Here is a 19,595-nt window from a genome sequence, read left to right as displayed (position 1 = left end):
GGTCTTATGAGTTCGGTGCCTGGGCATAGTGTGATACTAAAGTGTTCTCGTGATAATCTATGCACCATTTGTCTTGAAACCGCTCAACACGAATCACATCTGCCAGTTTGTCGTTTCGAGATGCCAACCAACTTGACTTGATTAGCTAGCTAGGTTGTATTAAAGATTGTAATTTGAAGCTCCACGTATCTATTTGTATGAAGGTTTATTCTTTTGGCAAATAATGAGAGTTTATTTTAGACTCCATTTGTTGGTTTATGCTGTTGTTTACTGTCATTGTTTGATAGCCACCACAACATCCAGTTCCTTTAAATTTAATCACAATATCAAACTACATGCTTATGGCAAATTGACACAGTCCAAGGAAGTAAAGAAAAGTTAAATAACATATAGTTCATTTGCATCCAAAGCTAAAACATCAATCCTGCATAGCTTGACCACAAATAAATTAAAACAAAGACTCCTACTATTACCACTTCTAATACCATTATTACGTAGTTTTATTGGCTTTAACAAGGTCACCGTTAACAACTTCTCTCCTCCTTCCTTTTATTTTCCATTGGGGCTGTCTCCATCAGTATTGAATGCAACTTCCGAGTCTCCGTCAGGACACATTCCCTATCAAACAGAGCTGACACAACTGCAACACCTTTGAGATTTGGGACGTCTATTTCCATTACAGACCGTGCATTTGAAATCCCGATACCACCTATGGCAACCACTGGCAACTTTGATGCCAAACAAACACTTCTTAATCCTTCTAAACCAACGGTTCGATTGTTTGCTTTTGTATTGGTTGGAAATACACCCCCACAACCAATGTAATCAGCGCCATCAGTCCAAGCTTGTTGAGCTTGCTCCGTTGTCTTGCATGATACACCAATGATCTTTTCAGGCCCAAGAAGAGAGCGGACAACATGGACAGGCAAGTCAGACTGGCCAACATGCACGCCGTCAGCATTACAAGCCATGGCAACGTCAATTCTGTCATTTATCAGCAGAGGTACACTGCGGGAACGACAAATTTCCAAACATGCTTTGGCTGCTTCCAGAAAGTCCCGTGTTTCAGCATCCTTTTCCCTTTAAACATGAGAATGGAACAGTTAACACCAATAGATGCGTATGACACAGGTCAAGCTAAGATTCTAACTATTCATTAACTCGAAAAGCTCTTGGAAATCTCCCAGTGTGTTGTATACTGATTAATTACGGAGGAGATTTGACCAGATATTTGTACTAAAGTTGTGAGGAAACTGTCCACATAAACAGAAGAAACAATTGTACGTAAATGGGACTCTCATAATGCATTGACAGCATTTTCAAAACCAAGTTCTTCTATGCACAACTCTTCTTAAGCATGTATGGTACGTTTTTTCCCCCATATAGAATCATCTTCCCCAAATCAACTAATACTAAATAACTTAATAATGTTCTAACTTTTATGCAGAAATCTAGGTCCAGTTACTTTCTGTTACTGCCAAATCAGTAACAAAATAGTATTAGGGCCCTACCCTTGCATATGACCTGCATATTTGAGTAACTGAACAACAACTGGGTTTGACCATGTAAGTTTCAGCATCCCATTCATACTCTATATTACAACAATTTTGAAGGAAAGAAAAAAGGCATAAAATGTCAAAAATAGCAGTAAGGTGGGGAAATAAAACTCATCTATCGGGCTGAATTTTGGCTAGCTGATTCATTGAACAGCCCAGCCCACTAGGAGGAGGGTCTAACTCTTCCTTCTCATGTTGGGATGATGAGCACTAAGCTAGCTACCATAACTTACTAGACCTGTCTTAATTGAAAGAAGCTAGATCCTTTTAAGAATTTTACAGTTTTAAATAAAAATGCATATTAGTTGCTAATTACTGGCAGCTCTCTAATACTTGTTTAAGCTCCATGTCATCTAAAGCTTCTAGTCTTTGATGCTAAGCTAGGGGATGGTCTATCTATTTGGAAAAATAAAAAAGATAAAGAGGGAAAAAATGGAGACTTCTGATTCAGAGGTACAAATATAAGAACTAGTAACAAACATTAAAAGAAATAAAAAATAAATATATAGATGTTTCAGAACAGACATTTGGTGTAAAATTAAGTAGTGCGTACATACAAACAAAAGGGAAAATCTCCCTAGGTATAAGATTTGGTACAAGTGTGACAAGAGCGTGTGGGCCTTGTAGCAGAATGTGAAACAGGGTTCTGTATCCGATGCCAAATATTTGGGGAAATGGTTTGATAAGTTGATGAGTATGATACTGCTTGTTATGGTTCCCTAGGCCACATAAACTGAACTAATTACCTTGTGGAACCTCTGTATTCACCATTGGACAACTGATACAACCTATAAAAGCTCCTAGTGTTTTTTTTTATAAAAAAACTAAACAATTTTGGCATGCTTAAACTCCTTTTTTAGAAAAATATTAGGTGAAAAAAAAAAAAAAAAAACCCCGAACTATTGGCATGTTGCAACAAACCCCGTGAGCTACAAAAAAAGCCCCTGAACTATCAATTTGTTACATTTAAGGACAATCCGGCAGGAGAGTTGGCTGGAAAAACAAAAAGACTCATTTACCCTTACTAAAACTACATAGTTTTGGAGTCTTTGAGTTGGGGGGATGACTTGGAAAGGTATAATCTCATTGACTAATAACACTATGACAGCATATATGTAACCTTTATCACTTTGTCTTAAACTCCTTTGCATCAAACAAACCAAAACATCACCTAATTGATTATACCGTCAATCCTCCACATGGTAATTTATGGGTTTAAGCCTCTGGTTTACGCGTATCAATTCTCTCTCTATCTATATGAATTTCTTGATTCATGTCTGCTATGAATTTCCTGAGTCAATTAATCAAAAGCCTAAACCAGATCAATCACCAATTCTCTCTCTCTATATATATCAATCAGCCAAGAACTTGAAGAAAAAAAAATAACAAGCACAACCACCATCTGCAGCTGCTTCTTCTTCTTCTTTACCTCCAAGCTCAACCACAACCACCAATCAAACATGGGAACCATAACAACACCACCACCACCTGAATGCCCGAAATGACCCTCTCATACCACCACCACTCTCTCTGCCCACTACTCCTTCGCACCACCTGCCAAATTTCCCAAATTTGCGACCTAACAATTTCAAGAGAGATTGGAATCGTGGTGGTAGACGGCTCGACGGTGGAGACTTTATCGGCGATGTGACTTTATCTGTGATGAATCCACACCATAGCCGAGAGTGTGGGTTTTTTTTTTTCTTTTTCGGGTTATGGTGTGGATTCAAGATTAGGGATTGTATTCTCAAAGCCCTATGAATTGAGTTAGTTTGAAGGTATATTGGTGGCCCGATTTGAAGGAGGAAGGGCTAGGGTTTGGCGGAAAAGTTGCAGAATAGTACTAGCATTTGGGAAGAAGACCCAAATTTTGGGTTGGTTGCACTTTCCCACTCACAATAGGGTTGTTTCGTGTTTCTTCTCCGGCAAACATTTCCTCTGAAAATTCTGGTCCGGACAATCTTTAATTGAAGAATTAACAAGCTATATATATATATAGACAGAAAGAGAAGAGGAGAGAGAGACGTTTAGGGCGTGGTCAACCAGATTTTTTTTTTTTATCCGATGTGAAGATGAACAGTAATATATATATATATACTCGTATTATATAAATGTGTGTGTGTGTGTAGACAGAACTGAAGGTGTGTTTGTGTGAATAACAGGTGTATAAGGGTGTGTTTGGGTTTGTGGCAAAAAAAAAAAAAAAGGCTTGTTTGGGTGTGTAATGGGCACAATAAGGGGCATTAAAGTCTTTTCATGCTTATAAGGGAATTATAGTCATTAAATTAAATATTGAGGGTCACGTGACAGTCACATGGTCGTTTGATGGCAACTTTGGAACAGAAGTTTGCCGGAAGGGGCAATATGCAACAAAAATGTATAGCTCAGGGGGTTAGTTGCAACTTTAGTAGTTTAGGGGGTTAATTGCTGATTCTTCAATAGTTCAGGGGGTTTTTTTGCATTTTACCCCATGAATAAATATAGGAACAGGTCATGAAATCTTCCGAAGTAGACAAAAGATGACATGGATTTCTTTGAAAGGCAGGCCTATGTCGCCCAATGTTTGCTAAATGCTACATGGACCCTCAAAACATCAGGTGGATTTAGCACTACACCTACTTCCAATTCATAGAAGCTGCAGGAAATGTTACAAATGTAACAGAGCCTCATTCTTTAAAACAAAATTTGATAAATTAATTGGAAGAGCAGCAAATCAAAGCCTTAGAAAAGGAATATCCTTGGGGACTAAATTAGAGAACATCTTTTGCTACCTCCAGAAATCTAGATTGAAATTCAACCGTCAGACCTAGCAATGATAATCTCAAGTTTGCTGTCACTGAGTACAGCTACTCCATAATGAAGGATATTTCCAAATTAACAACCATATACTCCAAAAGCTTAAGCTGTTAGAGAGGGTGTAACTTAAATATTTAAATCTTTCAACACGCCCTCTCACGTGTGGCCTTCTTTTTGGTCCAACACGTGTTTCAATTTTAATTACTAGGGTGATGGTGAGGTTCGAACTCGAGACCTTTGGCTCTTCTACCCAGTACCAAGTTAGAATCTGTGTATGTGTTTTAGGGTTTAAGGAAGAGAAGAAGAGGAGGAGAAGAAGAAAAATAAGGAATGTAATTTGATGGTTGTAGGGTTTCTACACCACCTCTTCTATATATATATATTGAGAAAAGAAAATTACAATTAACCCCAAAGTAAACAAGGAAAATACTAAACACTCTTTAACTCTTAACGACTATCAACTGTGCGTTTTGACAAAGGCAACACACTGGTCTACTTGGAATATTTTGCTTTCAAGCAGAAAAGGCATAATAAATTCATAAATAATTTCTGAAAAATCAATCTATGCGAAGCAACAGGCTGGCAGTAAATGAGCTGATACAGGAAAGTTTATTGAAGAGCATAAAATTCGGACAGAAAGATATTTTGGTAAAAGTATAGAAGTTCATGTAGGTAAACTGTCTCTGGAGACTCCTTTGTTGAGGAGATGTAGGCTTTGATATATGGAACATCATGAGGTGGCAGCATGGTTTTTGCTCTAATATTAGTTCAAGCTTTGTGCTTGGCGTTCACAACCTTCATTTCTAGTGTTTCTTGCATGGTGTTACTTGCGCATCACCCCTACCCCCCAGATTTCTTTCCTTCCATCTCCCTTCGCTGTTAAATTTCAAATGAGGGAAGAAAATGTGGAGAATACTTGGGAGCTTATGAATCTCAGATTGCTAACTCCAACTCTGGTAAAAAAAGATATATCACTAGTTGTTTATAAAGGGGACTAGATGCTTTTTCAGCAGTGCAGTTCTTTAGTTCCAGTTTCACAATTATGATGAGGTCGGCTCCAAACATCTTCCACCACCATACAAAAAGTAAAACTGAAGTTGAAATGTTATGGCATAACCCTGTGAAAGATAGAACTAAAAGAACACATCATATATACAACTACTTCTACAAAAGGAGTTTAAGAATAGAAGTATTTACATATAGTTCACGTAAACAACAAAAAGAAACCAATAAGTAGTAAACTATATGAAAGGTAGCTAATTTATTCATAACACGCACTATGTGAATATTTGGAATTTTTCTTCGGAAAATAAATAAAAATGCTTTGTAAATGACATAATAAACCGTCAGCACATTAAAATGAATTTTAGACAGCCTTATTAAATATTGGCATGCAATATATTAGATTAATATTATAACTCAAACAAGCACCTCTGCTGACCATTGAGTATGTATAGAACTAAATGCAAGAGCCTACACCACATAGAAACTCTGTTATGCATACAAACAATTTTTTTAAATATATGTATATATACCTTAGCTGTACAATTGTGGCACCGCCTTCTATTGCAGCTTTCACAGCATCTGTGATGGAACGTTCCCACTTCTTATTCATCCCAGAATCAGTAACAGCGTACAAAAAGAGATCACATGGATCAAATGCCCTCTGCCTACATGAATTATGGATATTACTCTTGAGCTTAAATAGATGGTCAAAAGGACCCTGAAGTCCATTTCCAATGACAATGTCTTTGCTGTTGTCCAAGGCTGTCTCAACATAACGTTTCGCTACCTGCCAAGAATCATATAAACTCACATAAACTAAAAATTAAAGATGCTCCAGTCACAGGGTGGAGGGAACAGAAAAGAAAATGAAGTTAATGCCGGGAAAATTTAGAAAAAAATTAATTGTAAGCATAGTAGTTGAAATTTTGCTTCTATCAAGATATGAACCTTGTAATTTTCATATAATGGATACTGGCAACTATCACAAAATGAATGCCAGTTTCCAAGATACACTAAATATCCTTTTCATTTATACCCTGTCAAGGGTCTTAACATCTTTCGAAGTATAGACCACTTATTTTCTCAAAACCTCCCGTTGAGTTAATGTCTTTTTTTTTTCCTTTCCGTTCTCTTTATCTTCATTCCCCTAGATCTTGTAGCAGCTCAATCGTAGGCCATGTAATATGGTCAAAGCATTTAATCATACCATATTACTCTGTACATCTATTGCATGAATGCATCCGTATCCATCCTGTTCTTCTCTTGCAACTCATCCATCACAACATTGTCATTCTAGATTATATGCATTTGTATAATATTTCCTTGCATCCTGTTGATTTTGTACTATCAAGAATGGCAGGCCCTCTAAGCCAATTGAGGATAAGAAAAGAGAAGCCTAATAAACCAAGCCTATTGGATATGATTCAGGTCTATCATCAACTGTGAGACTCAATTAAAAGCAGTCCCACTGTTTATATCATTATTAACAGCCAAATACTGAGATTTAGGTCTTACTTTTCTGAAATTTCAAGCCACTAAACTATTAGAAACTTTTTGGGGCTCAGAAATAAAAGCAAATAATTCATTACCTTGACAGCAGTTAGCATTGGAGAACCTTTTGCTAGCTCAGCTGCTATACATGAAGCTAAACTGCAACCAGTACCATGAGTATTCCGAGTTTCTATTCGTGATGAACATAGCTCAAACAAATTTTCACCTACAAGAATAAATCAGAGAATAAATTAACCTATGCACAAGCGAGCGCATACACATGCTCACACCTAAGGGCAGGTAGCAAAAATTCTATTACTGCTCAAAGATTCTATAGAATATGTAGAACATACCATCAAAGAAAACATCAACAGCATCCAATGAAGCAGGGAGGTGACCTCCTTTGACAAGTACATTTCTGAAAGCAATATCAACAATATGTTACAGTTCATTTTATTCTTCTTCTTCCTCTTAGTTATTCTAAAAGTAATTTTCATTACGAAAGTAAATGGAACATCCTTAAGTACACCTGGAGTATGCAGAAAATAGCAGAAGGACCAAAAAGAAAAAGTAGATGCAACAGGAAATGGTGATCCAGTGAGGAAGGACTCATGTAAACACTTCAAGAATGATCAGAATGGTACAATATCACGTGACTCACAGCCATACATTCAAGGAAAAGTGAAGTGACCACAAACCATAGGAGGTCAGGTCAATGTGTAATTTTCCCACTTGTGGCAGAGAGTTGTAGAATACAGTTTCAGTAGCTTTGTGAAGGTATGCATAATTATCAAAAAGCTAAAGAGTTCCGCCGGATTTTGCAAGAATTAACCTTGGGCCCATATCATGTATACATTTTGCAGCAGAACGCATGTCAGCAACAGTTTCCAATTGCACACCACCAAGCAAAGCAGATGCCTCTTTTAAATTTGGAGTTACTATGTCAGCCATGTGAAGAAGCTCCTCCCTATATTCAGGAACCAAATAAACAATGAAAACATGATTCTTGAGCAAGTAAAATGGATTAAAGATAAGAAATAATAATTAGAGAAATATCATTAGATAAAGTACCTTAATCACACCCTACCCAACCCAAAAGAAGTATGTAAACCAACTAGGCTTTTTGCTTAATGAACCTTCTAATGAAGGTTGCTAAACAAAATTGGCCTTAAAAGCATGGATATGTCTCATCTTTAAGTATTGACACGAGCAGGAACTGACCCATACTCAAGTGCATCAGACGGGGAGCTTTATTCGGCCACAGATTCGTACTATCTCCTTTTGGAGAGATTATCACGGCTCTATGCTTAGATATAAAAGAGTAGTGCATCTCTCTCTCTTTCTCGCTCTCACACACAAACAAACAAACAAAGCAAGCACGCTGCTTGCATTAATTTCCAGAAATCATTCAGATGATTAATTATTCAGGCTTAGGATGTAATATAAGATCAACAAAAAGGCTCTGCTCCGTAATAGAGGAAGATTGACATTGTGGTTGTCATATTGGACCCAAAAAACTATTCAACAAGTCAGGTGATTAAACCAAATGAAATGCATAGAAATAAGCTAAAGCCACTTTGAATCACTTATGCTTGTAGAGTAATTGGTGCTTAACACAGAACTAAAGCAAAGTGGAATCTGGAGAGACACCATCTTAATACTAAAGCATTAGATGTTTATTATTTAAAGTGAGTGGCAAAAAAACGATCAAAATAAATTGATGCAACAATACGGAACTCAATGATGGAAATCACCATAAATCTACATAGCATCCAAATAAATGCATACCGAAATCCAACAAGAATGGAAGAATCAGCCAGCACATCTCCACTTGTAGATACCATAACAGGATCAACCACTAAAGCTGCCTTCAGTGAATCACTTGAGTCAACTCAAAGCCACCACAATTGCAACCAGAAAATAAAAAACACTGCATACCTCGAACTGGGAAATTCTTAAGACTCTGATGAAGGACCTTGACTATGCCAATTGAAGGAAGCATGCCTGTTTTCACCTAAGTTGATTTCAGCATTGGTTAGATGAATTTTTAACAATAATATTAATAATATGATTTTAATTAGGAGCAAAAGGTCAAAAGCAATTCAGGTTAAATGGCAAAGTAACCAAAGAACGATATAATATGTGCAATGAATCTTTAGGAATTTTAATTAAGATAATATATAAAGGATCAGAGATAGAAAAAAAGACACATGTATCTGAAATAACAAATTGAAGAGTAGGGTGTTCTTCAATTTTCCAGAAGAGTACATTACTCTCTCTCTCTCTCTCTCTCTCATTTTATGATAATTCAAATGTGCCGGAGAACTTGTTTAGATACAAGTTCATAATGTCTAAGCACAAGTCAGGAAAAAAATCTTCCCTTCCAAAAAGCAATTGTGATTACTCTGAACCAGATCGGTTTAAAACTTCAGTCCTACCATTGTTAGAAAAAGGGATCAAAAATTCTCATCTAGTCCAAGAACCAGATTTGTGTTCACATAATGACAGGGTGATGCTCGAGAGGTGTTACTGGAGTCTCTCTTCTATGAATTAAATTTAACTATTTTGAGCACTGAAACAGACAAAGCTGTCCATTTTACCTTGTGAGTAAAAGGTTATGCAAGTCCCAAATGCCTATGTCCTTCATGGAGGTAAACACATCAGTTTGCGACATCGGCTCAAAACCCTGCACTGCACAATTTCAACTGGAGGCAATTCGTGTGCCAAAGATGATTGGAACTTGTTGACAGACGAGATATACTGGTTTGTTCCACGAAGTGGTAGCGAGAACTTTCTGTCCTGATGGGAGGGGCATCTAACACGGGAGGATGATCGGTGGGAAAGGGGCAATGCCTCTTTTTGAAAAGACAAAGTTAGTTATATTTTAGAACATAAGTAATATACATGAATGTCTTATGTTTAATCAATAATCCGGTTTGGTGGAGCAGAGTGATCATAATTACATGAACCATATATGTATGTGTGATGTCCTTGCCGCCTTTTGGGAATTTACCTTGTTTACATGTCCAATTTGTGTTGTGATCGTAATCGGATCACATATCCTTGTCCATGCAACAACTTGCTAGACAGTTTTTGTCAACTTCAAAACAAGTATTATATGCTATAATTATCTACAATGACAACATTGTAAATTCGTGGATCCAATACACCACATAAGGAACTCGAGTATGTCAAAGCTAAGGACATAATTCATGGATTCAATATTATGATTGATTCAAAATATATAATTCAGCTCATAATAATTTAAATAATAATAAATAAATAAAAAAAAATTCTTAGATCAAGATAAATCAGAGTAAACCATAAAACTGAAACATGAATGGCAATCCGTAATATTGACTTACAACATCAACATGCATATCAGATAGCACAGACTTCAATTGCTCCGCAACAAACTCCTCTGGCACGATGTTCACACCCTGACAACAAAATGAACTTTTGAACCCAAATCAGAACACAAACTTTGACAAAAACAAAAACAAAAAACCAAAAACTTTCACCAGAATCTGCTATAATACGAGTCTCCAAATTGCAATCAAACCTGAACACCAATGGTGTTTTGTGCAGTGACAGCAGTGATCACGGTAGAACAGTACACTCCGCGGGCAGCACAAGTCTTGAGATCAGCCTGAATTCCGGCACCGGCCCCGGAATCAGAGCCAGCAACTGTCAGAACATGCGGAACTTTCAAACTCCTGTCTTCTTGCATTGCCACAAAGCTAGGTGTTTGGTGGACTTTTGAATTCGCAGACAAAGTGCTTGAAACCCTAGATTGATGAAATCCTTGGGGAGGAACTTGTATTGTACTGAATCGCGAGCAACTCTAACAAAATTTCAATGCAAATTCTAAAAAATTGTACTGTATGTTATACATTGATAAGGAAGAGAGTACTGAATTAAAGTATTTTACTAAATGAGACAAAACCATGTGAAATTACTCGTTTGGTTGGTCAGAAAATTAGATGGAAAATTATATAAAAGTAGTACGCAAACTGTCGGGGTATATACCTTTAAAAAAAAAAATCAATAGCGAACCTAACTAAATTCTGTGTTTTATTAGTGAGAAAATAGAACATAAATGATGATACGGTGACCATACCTTGGGGATGAAGAAGGAACCGGATAGGGCTTGAGAGCAATAGTGACCCATGCAGAAGACTATTGTATAGCGTTCCAAGCGGCACTAAGAGAGGTCCATTTGATCTCCTTAGATCAATTTCTATACACTACCCTAAAAGTATATTTAGGGTAAAGTGCAAAAAAATTAGATTAGAGCGCAAAACACCTAGGGCGCACAAAATTTCCTTCAAATTGAAAATTCAAATTGGATTAGATTTTACTGGACAGTTCAATTAATTAGTTTGTTAACGATTTGATTTGCTCACGGTTCTAAAGTGGAGATATAATTTGATCACGATTTGAGATTATTTTGGACCGAGCCAAACCGTATAATCTTACTCTGGCTGGTGCATGTGTTTTTTTTTTTTTTTTTTTATCATTATTGATTTTCAGTAATTGAATTTTGTTAGTTTTCTAAATTGTTTTTTCTAAATTGTTGCGAAGTGCTAGTTATTGAATTAATAATTCTGAATGTATTATGTTATTAGCAATTTTGAATGTATTAAATTTAGTTCGAGAAATAATAATATAGAAGAATGAATTAAAAGTTCTAAATATATTAACAGTTATGAATATATTGGTTAACCTAGTTTATTATTATACATTTGGATTTTAAGATATTAATTCTTCGTTAAGAAGAAAAAAAAGTTACAGGAATCGTGGAATCGAACTAAACCAAACTAGTTTCTCACGGTTTGGTTTCGTTCGGTTTCTTTGGTCAAATGGTCCGATTTTGTTCCAAATTTTTTAGAACCGTTAGACTGATTTGGTTCTAAAAAATCTCAAACCGGTCCAAACCAAACCGTACGCACACCTAAAAAAACCCTCAACTATTGGCGTTTTGCAAATAATCCCCTTGAACTATAACATACCCCTTTGAATTATTAATTTGGTGCAATTAAGGACGGCAATTATTTTTTTGGACAATTGCTCTTACCTAAATTGTTGAAAGACATTTATACCCTTAAACAAAACCACGTAATTTCATTATTATTTGATATTATAAAACTTACTCAATGGACATGAAGGATTGTAATTTTGAAGGGCCATCAAAAAATCAACACCTCAGTAATTCTAGGTATTAAGGGATCCCATCTTCGACTCCTAGACCGGCACTATTGTTGCGCCAACTGATACGGTATCAGCTGCGACTCCACTGCCGACTGATTACCGATGTCTCCCTCTGTAAAGTCGACATCCTCACCACCATCAGGATCACCTACTGGAAAGCAATTTGGGGCGAAATTCCAACGTGCATAACAGACCCAACTACGGCAAAGATTTGGTGAGGAAGGTGACAGTGAGAGATTTCGATGGCAACAACAAGAATTCTTTTTCCTTTTCTATCTCTAGACTTTGGTAACGACGATAAAGGGCTTGATAATCGGCGATGGAAATGGCGATGGCTGTGGGAAGAATGTGATGGTGTTTTGACGATAAGACCCGTCGACGTGGCTGTCATAATATGGGTTTGGCTATGGGTTAAGGATTTTGCGATTGGGTTTTCTTGGTGATCAGTGACAAAATATTCATGGGGGGTTTAGTGACTGGATTGCTGACAATTGAGGTCCATCACCAGAGAGTTTGTACCACCAAAGAGATGACAGAGCAATGTTTTGGGTTGTTCTTGACATTTTTAACTACTTCATTTTTGTGTGCAATCTTGCCCTATTTATACACATTCTTTCACAACTTAGCCGACGGAGTGGGTTTTCTAGTGGGTGAACCCAGTTCGGCGAGCTTCCCGATTGCTATCATCGCCATAATCTTCTCTTTGATTACTCGTAGCTACCGCCGGTCGCCTTCCTCCCCCATCGCCATCGCCATCGTCAATTTCTGTACTCAACTATGTATACAAAGACACACATCACACGTGCATATATATATATATATATATATATGCACACAGAAAAGAGAGAAATCTGATCATGATTTTTATTTTTATTTTGTGTGTGTGTGTGTGTGTGAAAGGCAGTTGGGGATTTTGAGAGAGAGAGAGAGAGAGAGAGAGAGAAATAAAGAATGGGTTTAATGGACACTTGGTTTTTTTTTTTGAAGTGAGAAACTAAATTATTTCATAAAGATTAAATGGTCATTTATGCGCCTATTAACGATCAAATTTTTTTTTTTTATGGGTGACCGGACTGGGTTAAAAGCAACCAAATTGCTTAATTCAGGGGTTAATTAAAGTTTTTGTACTGTTAATTGCATTTTGGCCAGTAATTTAAGGGGTTATTTTTGCGCTTTATCCAAATATTTATTTTGGAGACACTCAAAAATTGTTGTAAAACCACCTGTGATTGTTCCACATATTTAATTGCATATGTTTGTCCTACTTCAATTTGTTTTGAAAATATATATGTAAAGTGAGACAAAATAGTTTTGAAAAAAAAACCTGAACTATTGGGCCCTCCGAATTAAAAGGTAAACTATGTGTTGCTCAAAGACTCACAAGGGTGAATAAAGGAGAGTACAAGGTTAAAATCATAAAATTCTCGCTATTTTTAAATTTTGATCATAAAATCCCAACCTATTTCAAAAATCCCCTGCACTTTTAAAAAGTGATCACATTGCTCAATATCCATATCTAACCGTTACCATGCTATGAAATGACAAATTTAACCTTACTATTTAATGTTACATTATAAAAACAAAAATTATTTTTTAAAATTATAAAAATATCCTTTAATCTTCTTCTTCACCCTCTTTCTCTCTCTAAAACTCTCACCCCTCTCTCTCTCTCTCAAACATAATTTATGCAATTTTAAAGGATATTTTTATAATTTTAAAAATAATTTTTAGTTTTTAATTTAATATTAAATAGTAAGGTTAAATTTGTCATCTCATGGCTCGGTTAAAGGGTTGGATGCGGATATTGAGGCAGTGTGATCACTTTTTAAAAGTATAAGGGTTTTCTGAAATATGTTAGGGTTTTATGATCTAAATTTGAATGTAGTGAGTGTTTTATGATTTTATCCCTAAAGTATATAGCAAATAATAGCTACTTTTTTAATTTAAAAATTATGCAAGACAATATGAATATCTATTTAAATTGTGTAATAATAAGAAGTGACAATATTCAAAACAAGCATAATATAAATGAGATAATGGAAGAAGGAATCAAACACAAATGACAATTTAGCAAGGTTTGGAACTCCTACCCTTTGGCTCAAAATCCCTTTTGAAACTTTTCCAACTCTATTATGTAGGGCCGGCCTGGGCATAGGCAACCCAAGTAGTCGCCTAGGTTCCAATTTAGAAGGGCTTCAAACTTAGGATCATTGTGCATATAGTAGTATAGGTCTAAAATTTCAATGATTTCCATAGTCCCACTTAACAGTAGTAACACGTCCTTAAAATATTTATTCATATATATAATACAATAATTTGTTTTTGTCCATTCCTTCAATATATATATATATATATATATATATATATATATATATATATATATATAAACTCAAAAACTTGTTTATTTTTATTATTATATTATTTTTTGGCTCATGTGCATGCATGACAAGCTCCGTTCAACCCACTCCAAACAATCAAATTTTTAACTCATGGGTGCAATCAACTGTCACATTCTCCAAAATAACCTTGAGGATGGGGCTACAAATGAACAGCTCGGGCTTGACTCATTAAAAGCTCGGTTTAGGCTCATTCATTAAGTAAATGAGCTGAGCTTGAGCACATTTTTTAGGCTCGTTTACTAAATAAGTGATAAGCGTTGAATATTTCATATTTGAGCCCTTCAGCATGCATAGTTAGTACCTTAACATTGTCTCTATCTCGGTCTTTATACTTATTTTAAAATATTTGTCTTTTGTAGATCATTTCCCGAAGAATAGGACAAAACCATGATTCTAGAGCTTAAAGAATGTTTCCAAAGTTGATAGAAATGTATCGGACCTTCCGAGCTTATTCTGAAGCTATTTTTGGGTGATCGAAGGAATACTAGTCCTAGAGCTCGAGCACAGACCTTTTGTGCTTGAACACAGTTTGAAGAAACCAGAGAATTTTGGCCAAATATTTTGGTGTTCGAGCACAAATTCCCCTGGGAATATGAAAAGACGCTTCGCAAGTTCCAGGTCCCAGAGCTTGAGCATTTTCCAAAATACTCGAGCACAAATCTTTATGCTCAAACACAAATTCAAAAAATCAGAAAAAAAATGCGAAGTGTTGGAAAAAAAGACGCTTCGAAAATAATTGATGAAAAAATGCTCGAGCACAAATTTTTGTGCTCGAGCACATGTTGTAGAGCTCGAGATGACCCCAGAAGTCCTAAAGCCCATTCAAGAAGGAGTATGAGCCAATTTATCCTAAAAAAAAACAAAGAAGAAAACGAAAGGTCATAAAGAAATCTCTTTTTCACTTTTGCAATTTTTAGATCTTGTGGCGGCTTTTAGGGTTTTGGAGTTCTCTTTAAAGATTGAATAAGAAGCTCCCAAGAAGAAGAGTTGCAGTCCATAGAGATGCTTTCTACACCAACAATGATATTATCGTCCATCTTCATGAGTAGCTAAATCTTCTGTTAGGGCATTGATGTAACCCAAATCCAAATAATATGTGTAGGTGTAATTTCTCACATCCGAACACCCAAAGAGATAAATTATGGAGAACACACAGAATAATTAAGAAGAGAACAAATAAATCTTTGAGAGAATAGTAGTATTGGGAATCCGATGCCTTTTCATTCTCATTCAGGCTCTATTTATAAGTTTTTCCTCAAAGATTTACATGGAGCCGTTTTTTGGCTTTTATTCCCAAACATGGGTAATTACATCTGTAGATCGTGCATTCACTATTATGGCAGACGTTATGGAATTCAGGCATTGTTAAGATTGGGCCGCCCATTTAGCCTTTAAATTAAGTAAAACTTCCTTCACTCTAACTAGGTTGAACTGGTACATACGTAAGGCTTCTTCTGTTGGACCTCCAATTGATTGTGGGCTTCTGGTTATCTTAATTTGGTTGTGGGCAACTTTTCACCGCCACGTGGTGTGTTGTAATTGGGGTGGTTTTTTCCCTCCACACTTTGCCCCGATTCCTTTTATGAATTTGATTTATATAAGGAATTGTAACTGCTTTCAGGAAGTGGAGAAGTTTTCGCGGCTGTTACTGTTGATTATTACCATTCGTGCTGTCGATTCTAGGGCTTCGTGCTTGCCTTTTCGTTATCTGCCCCCTTCTGCTTATATATTGGGGTTTTTTATGATTTGGACATCTGCATCTGTGGTTTTGTTCTCGAGTTTTGGAGAGAATCCGATTGCTGCTTCGACATCTCCTTCCATCTGCTGAGGTTAGTCTTCTTTTCGTTCCATCTTTCTTACATTATGAGTCAAGAAAGTAGTGAACGAACTCATAGTGTTCATATGTCTGATTCTGAGTCAGGAACTGTGGCGGCAAGTCTGAGTGATTATGCCAAGGGTCCTATAATCCTCTATCCAAATGTTATAGAAAGGAAGTCTTTTTCAATTTCTCAATTGAGAAAAAAGAATCGCGTTCCTTCTGACATTACCCTTAAGGAATACGATCATGATTTGAATTTTAGTACAGGTGAGGGTTTGAAAGAGGGCGAGATGCTCTTCTCAGCTTTGCATTTTCCCGCCTTTCGATTCCTCCTAAATCTTTTTTACTTTCAGGTTTTGTCGGTGTTGAATCTGGCTCCTCTTAAAGTTAACCCTATTTTTTTTTTTATTCTTTCCTGTCTTCTCGCTTTGAACAGGGTTCGAGGTTTAACCTTGAATCTTGCCGATCTTCTATTTTGCTATTCATTTGATAGATTGAAAGGAGGAGAGGGTAGATTCCACCTTCATTCTAGACCAGGTAGAACTATTTTCTCTCACTTTAATACCTTTGACAAAGAATGGAAATACAAAATTGTTAAGGTCGGAGGGGCGTGGCAATCTTCGTCCGCTCGGGATTTTTTCGTTCAATCGAGCTTTCATGCCCTATCCGTTCCTACATTCGATGATTCGGGTGAGTTTTCTTGCTTTGTCTGTGTCGTAAAGCATTTTTGTTATATATATGACTTCCTGGGTCACAAAACTAACTTTTTCTCTTCGAAATTTGCAAATAGTCGTCTTGCTTATTTGCAGGAAAGAGTCTGAAGCGATATTCCTTCTGCCAAGGTCCTTCTTTCTTCTTCTCTTCTTGAGGTGATCTCGAAGGATTCTCCAGTAATTGCTCAAAATCCTGAGGAGCCTATTGATCTTGACGCTTCCGATTCTGAGGCTATCCTTTTATAGCTTGCCCCTCTTTCCCTTTCTTAATTAGTGATAGAACTTCCTCCTCCTAAACCTTGTACAACAAAGAAGGAGAGGGAGGTAGCTGCTAAGTTGTTGCAAGAAAGGAAGAACCTCCTTGTTGAGGTGAACAAGCTTTTTTTGTCTCAAAAGCAAAAAGGGGTCCAGTCAGGGACTAAGCGTCCCTTAACGAAGGACGATTCTTTTTCAAAGCATCCCAAGCTTATGGCTGGGGCCTCTGGAGGAAAAAGTGTCTTAATTCCTGGCGCTACTGATATTGCCGGGGGTGATTTTGAGGGGTCTACCGAGAAGTGGTTCCTCGAAATAATGGAGTCTGATGGGTCCCCTATCATTATTGGTGACTCTGAAGCCGAAGACCTGGAGACTTTGACGGGTTTAGCCAGAGGGATGTGGCCTTCCAGAGATGAAATTTTATAGCAGCAAATGAGTATTGACGATCCGTTGTCTCTTGCTCCCAAGTCCATAATAGAGGTAACTCTTTCTCATTCCTCTGCTTTCCTTTTACTAAGGGGTTTTTTTTATTAACAATTCTTTGTTATCTTTGCACAGAGCTCTTTCTTAATGTTCGCTCTTATGAAGAAGCTGTCAGCTGACTCCCTTCAAGTGAACCAGTCTACTACCCTTCAGAGTAGGGTAAATGTTTTGGAGGCTTCCCTCGCAGAGGAGAAGAGGGAAAAAGCTCAGCAGTTTAAGTCAATTGAGTATTTTGACAAAAGAGCTAAGGAACTTGAGCACAAAGCAGCTGAGCTTGACCTATAGCTTGGGAAGGCAAACTCTCTTATTCAAACTTGCAAGGATGGGGGTTTGGAGATGTTAACCGTTTTTCCTATATTGTGAATCTTCGTTATGCCAAAGGCTTCAGGCTCGGTTTTGCTTAGGGGCAGCTTCCTTCTAAGGAGAGAGATTATGGTGATGCTGATGAGCATGATGCCAAACAGGGGTTCTTAATTGCTGGTGAATATGCTGAGCCCTCGGCTGGCCCTAGAGAGACTGAATTTACTGCTCTGCTGAAGGGTGAGGTGGCTAGTGAGGTTCTGCCTCCTCTCTAATATCCTTCGGGCTCCCAAGGGTTACCTGCTCTGTCGTTTGATGCCCCTTCCTCTACTCCAGCCAGGGTAGAGTTAGTTGATGCTTTTACACATAAATTTAATGCGGAAGGTGAAGTTGAGCTTGATAATGACCCTACGTAGCTCCTTGCTATTTATTTTATTTTATTTTATTGTTTTGAGGTGTTAGGTATGCCCTACCCCCCACCCATTTTAAAAAATATGGAAGTTTCTTTTTAACAATCTTTGAGATTGCTTTTGCTTATGGTCTTGCTTGTGATTTGATCTCGATACATTTGTCTATTTTGCGATTGTGTTATGTGGCTGCTCTGGCTTTTTGCACTTGATTTTTTTTTTTTATTAATTTTGATCAGGCATTAGGCTCTTATGGCCTTCGCCTATTCTGCGATCAGTTATTGGGGCCATTCGGTTTTTTAGGTTGTTTGGGCGTTAGGCTCTTAAGGCCTTCGCCTCTTTTGCGATTGGCTCTTGGGGCCGCTTAGCTTTTTGGGACTGATAAATTTCATGATCAAAACTGATCGGGCATTCGGCTCTTGGGGCCTTCGCCTATTTTGCGATTGGCTCTTCGGGCCGTTCGGCTTTTTAGGCCTGATCAATTTCATGATCAAAACTGATTAGGCGTTTGGCTCTTAGGGTTTTCGCCAATTTTGCGATCGGCTCTTGGGGCCGTTCGGCTTTTTGGGCCTGATCAATTTTCTGATCAAACTTGATCAGGCGTTTGGCTCTTGGGGCCTTCACCTATTTTACGATCGGCTTTTGAGGCTGTTCGGCTTTTTGGGCCTGATCAATTTTCTGATCAAACCTGATCGGGCGTTTGGCTCTTAGGGCCTTCGCCTATTTTGTGATCGGCTCTTGAGGCTGTTCGGCTTTTGAGGCCGTTCGGCTTTTTGGGCCTGATCATTTTTCTGATCAAACCTGATCAGGCGTTTGGCTCTTGGGGCCTTCGCCTATTTTGCGATCGGCTCTTAAGGCCGTTCGGCTTTTTGGGCCTGATCATTTTTCTGATCAAACCTGATCGGGCGTTTAGCTCTTGGGGCCTTCGCCTATTTTACGATTGGTTCTTGAGGTTGTTCAGCTTTTTGGGCCTGATCATTTTTTTGATCAAACCTGATTTGGCATTTGGCTCTTGGGGCCTTCCCTATTTTGCGATCGGCTCTTGAGGCCATTCAGCTTTTTGGGCTTGATCATTTTTCTGATCAAACCTGATCGGGCGTTTGGCTCTTGGGGCCTTTGCTTATTTTACGATCGGCTCTTGAGGCCGTTCAACTTTTTAG

At 37.5% G+C, this 19,595-nt stretch overlaps 1 protein-coding gene across 1 annotated transcript; it reads right to left on the bottom strand.

The window, feature by feature from the left end:
* Window positions 1-364: 364 nt before the first annotated feature.
* On the bottom strand, window positions 365-11,068 carry LOC132300468 (thiamine biosynthetic bifunctional enzyme TH1, chloroplastic). The gene is made up of 10 exons (XM_059797552.1): window positions 10,969-11,068; window positions 10,411-10,692; window positions 10,214-10,288; window positions 8,787-8,862; window positions 8,637-8,712; window positions 7,681-7,815; window positions 7,202-7,266; window positions 6,947-7,074; window positions 5,888-6,144; window positions 365-1,080 (listed from the first exon to the last, which is right to left on the bottom strand). Exons 1-10 carry the CDS (start codon window positions 11,017-11,019, stop codon window positions 525-527), a joined length of 1,701 nt encoding a protein of 566 aa, XP_059653535.1. The 5' UTR covers window positions 11,020-11,068; the 3' UTR covers window positions 365-524.
* Between the last annotated feature and the right edge of the window lie 8,527 nt (window positions 11,069-19,595).

Source organism: Cornus florida, unplaced genomic scaffold, assembly GCF_030987335.1.
Source record: "Cornus florida cultivar Cherokee Brave unplaced genomic scaffold, ASM3098733v1 CherokeeBrave_3.0.0_Hap2_Chr03, whole genome shotgun sequence".
Lineage (NCBI taxonomy): Eukaryota > Viridiplantae > Streptophyta > Magnoliopsida > Cornales > Cornaceae > Cornus > Cornus florida.
This window is presented reverse-complemented; position numbering and strand designations above follow the sequence as displayed.

Excerpts from the sequence above, each read along its gene's own strand:
- LOC132300468 (XM_059797552.1), bottom strand. The coding sequence starts at position 11,019 with ATGGGTCACTATTGCTCTCAAGCCCTATCCGGTTCCTTCTTCATCCCC. Across the intron at positions 7,816-8,636 it reads TCCATTCTTGTTGGATTTCG|GGAGGAGCTTCTTCACATGG; the intron begins GTATGCATTTAT and ends TCCTGAATATAG. Across the intron at positions 6,145-6,946 it reads CAATGCTAACTGCTGTCAAG|GTAGCGAAACGTTATGTTGA; the intron begins GTAATGAATTAT and ends GATTCTTGGCAG.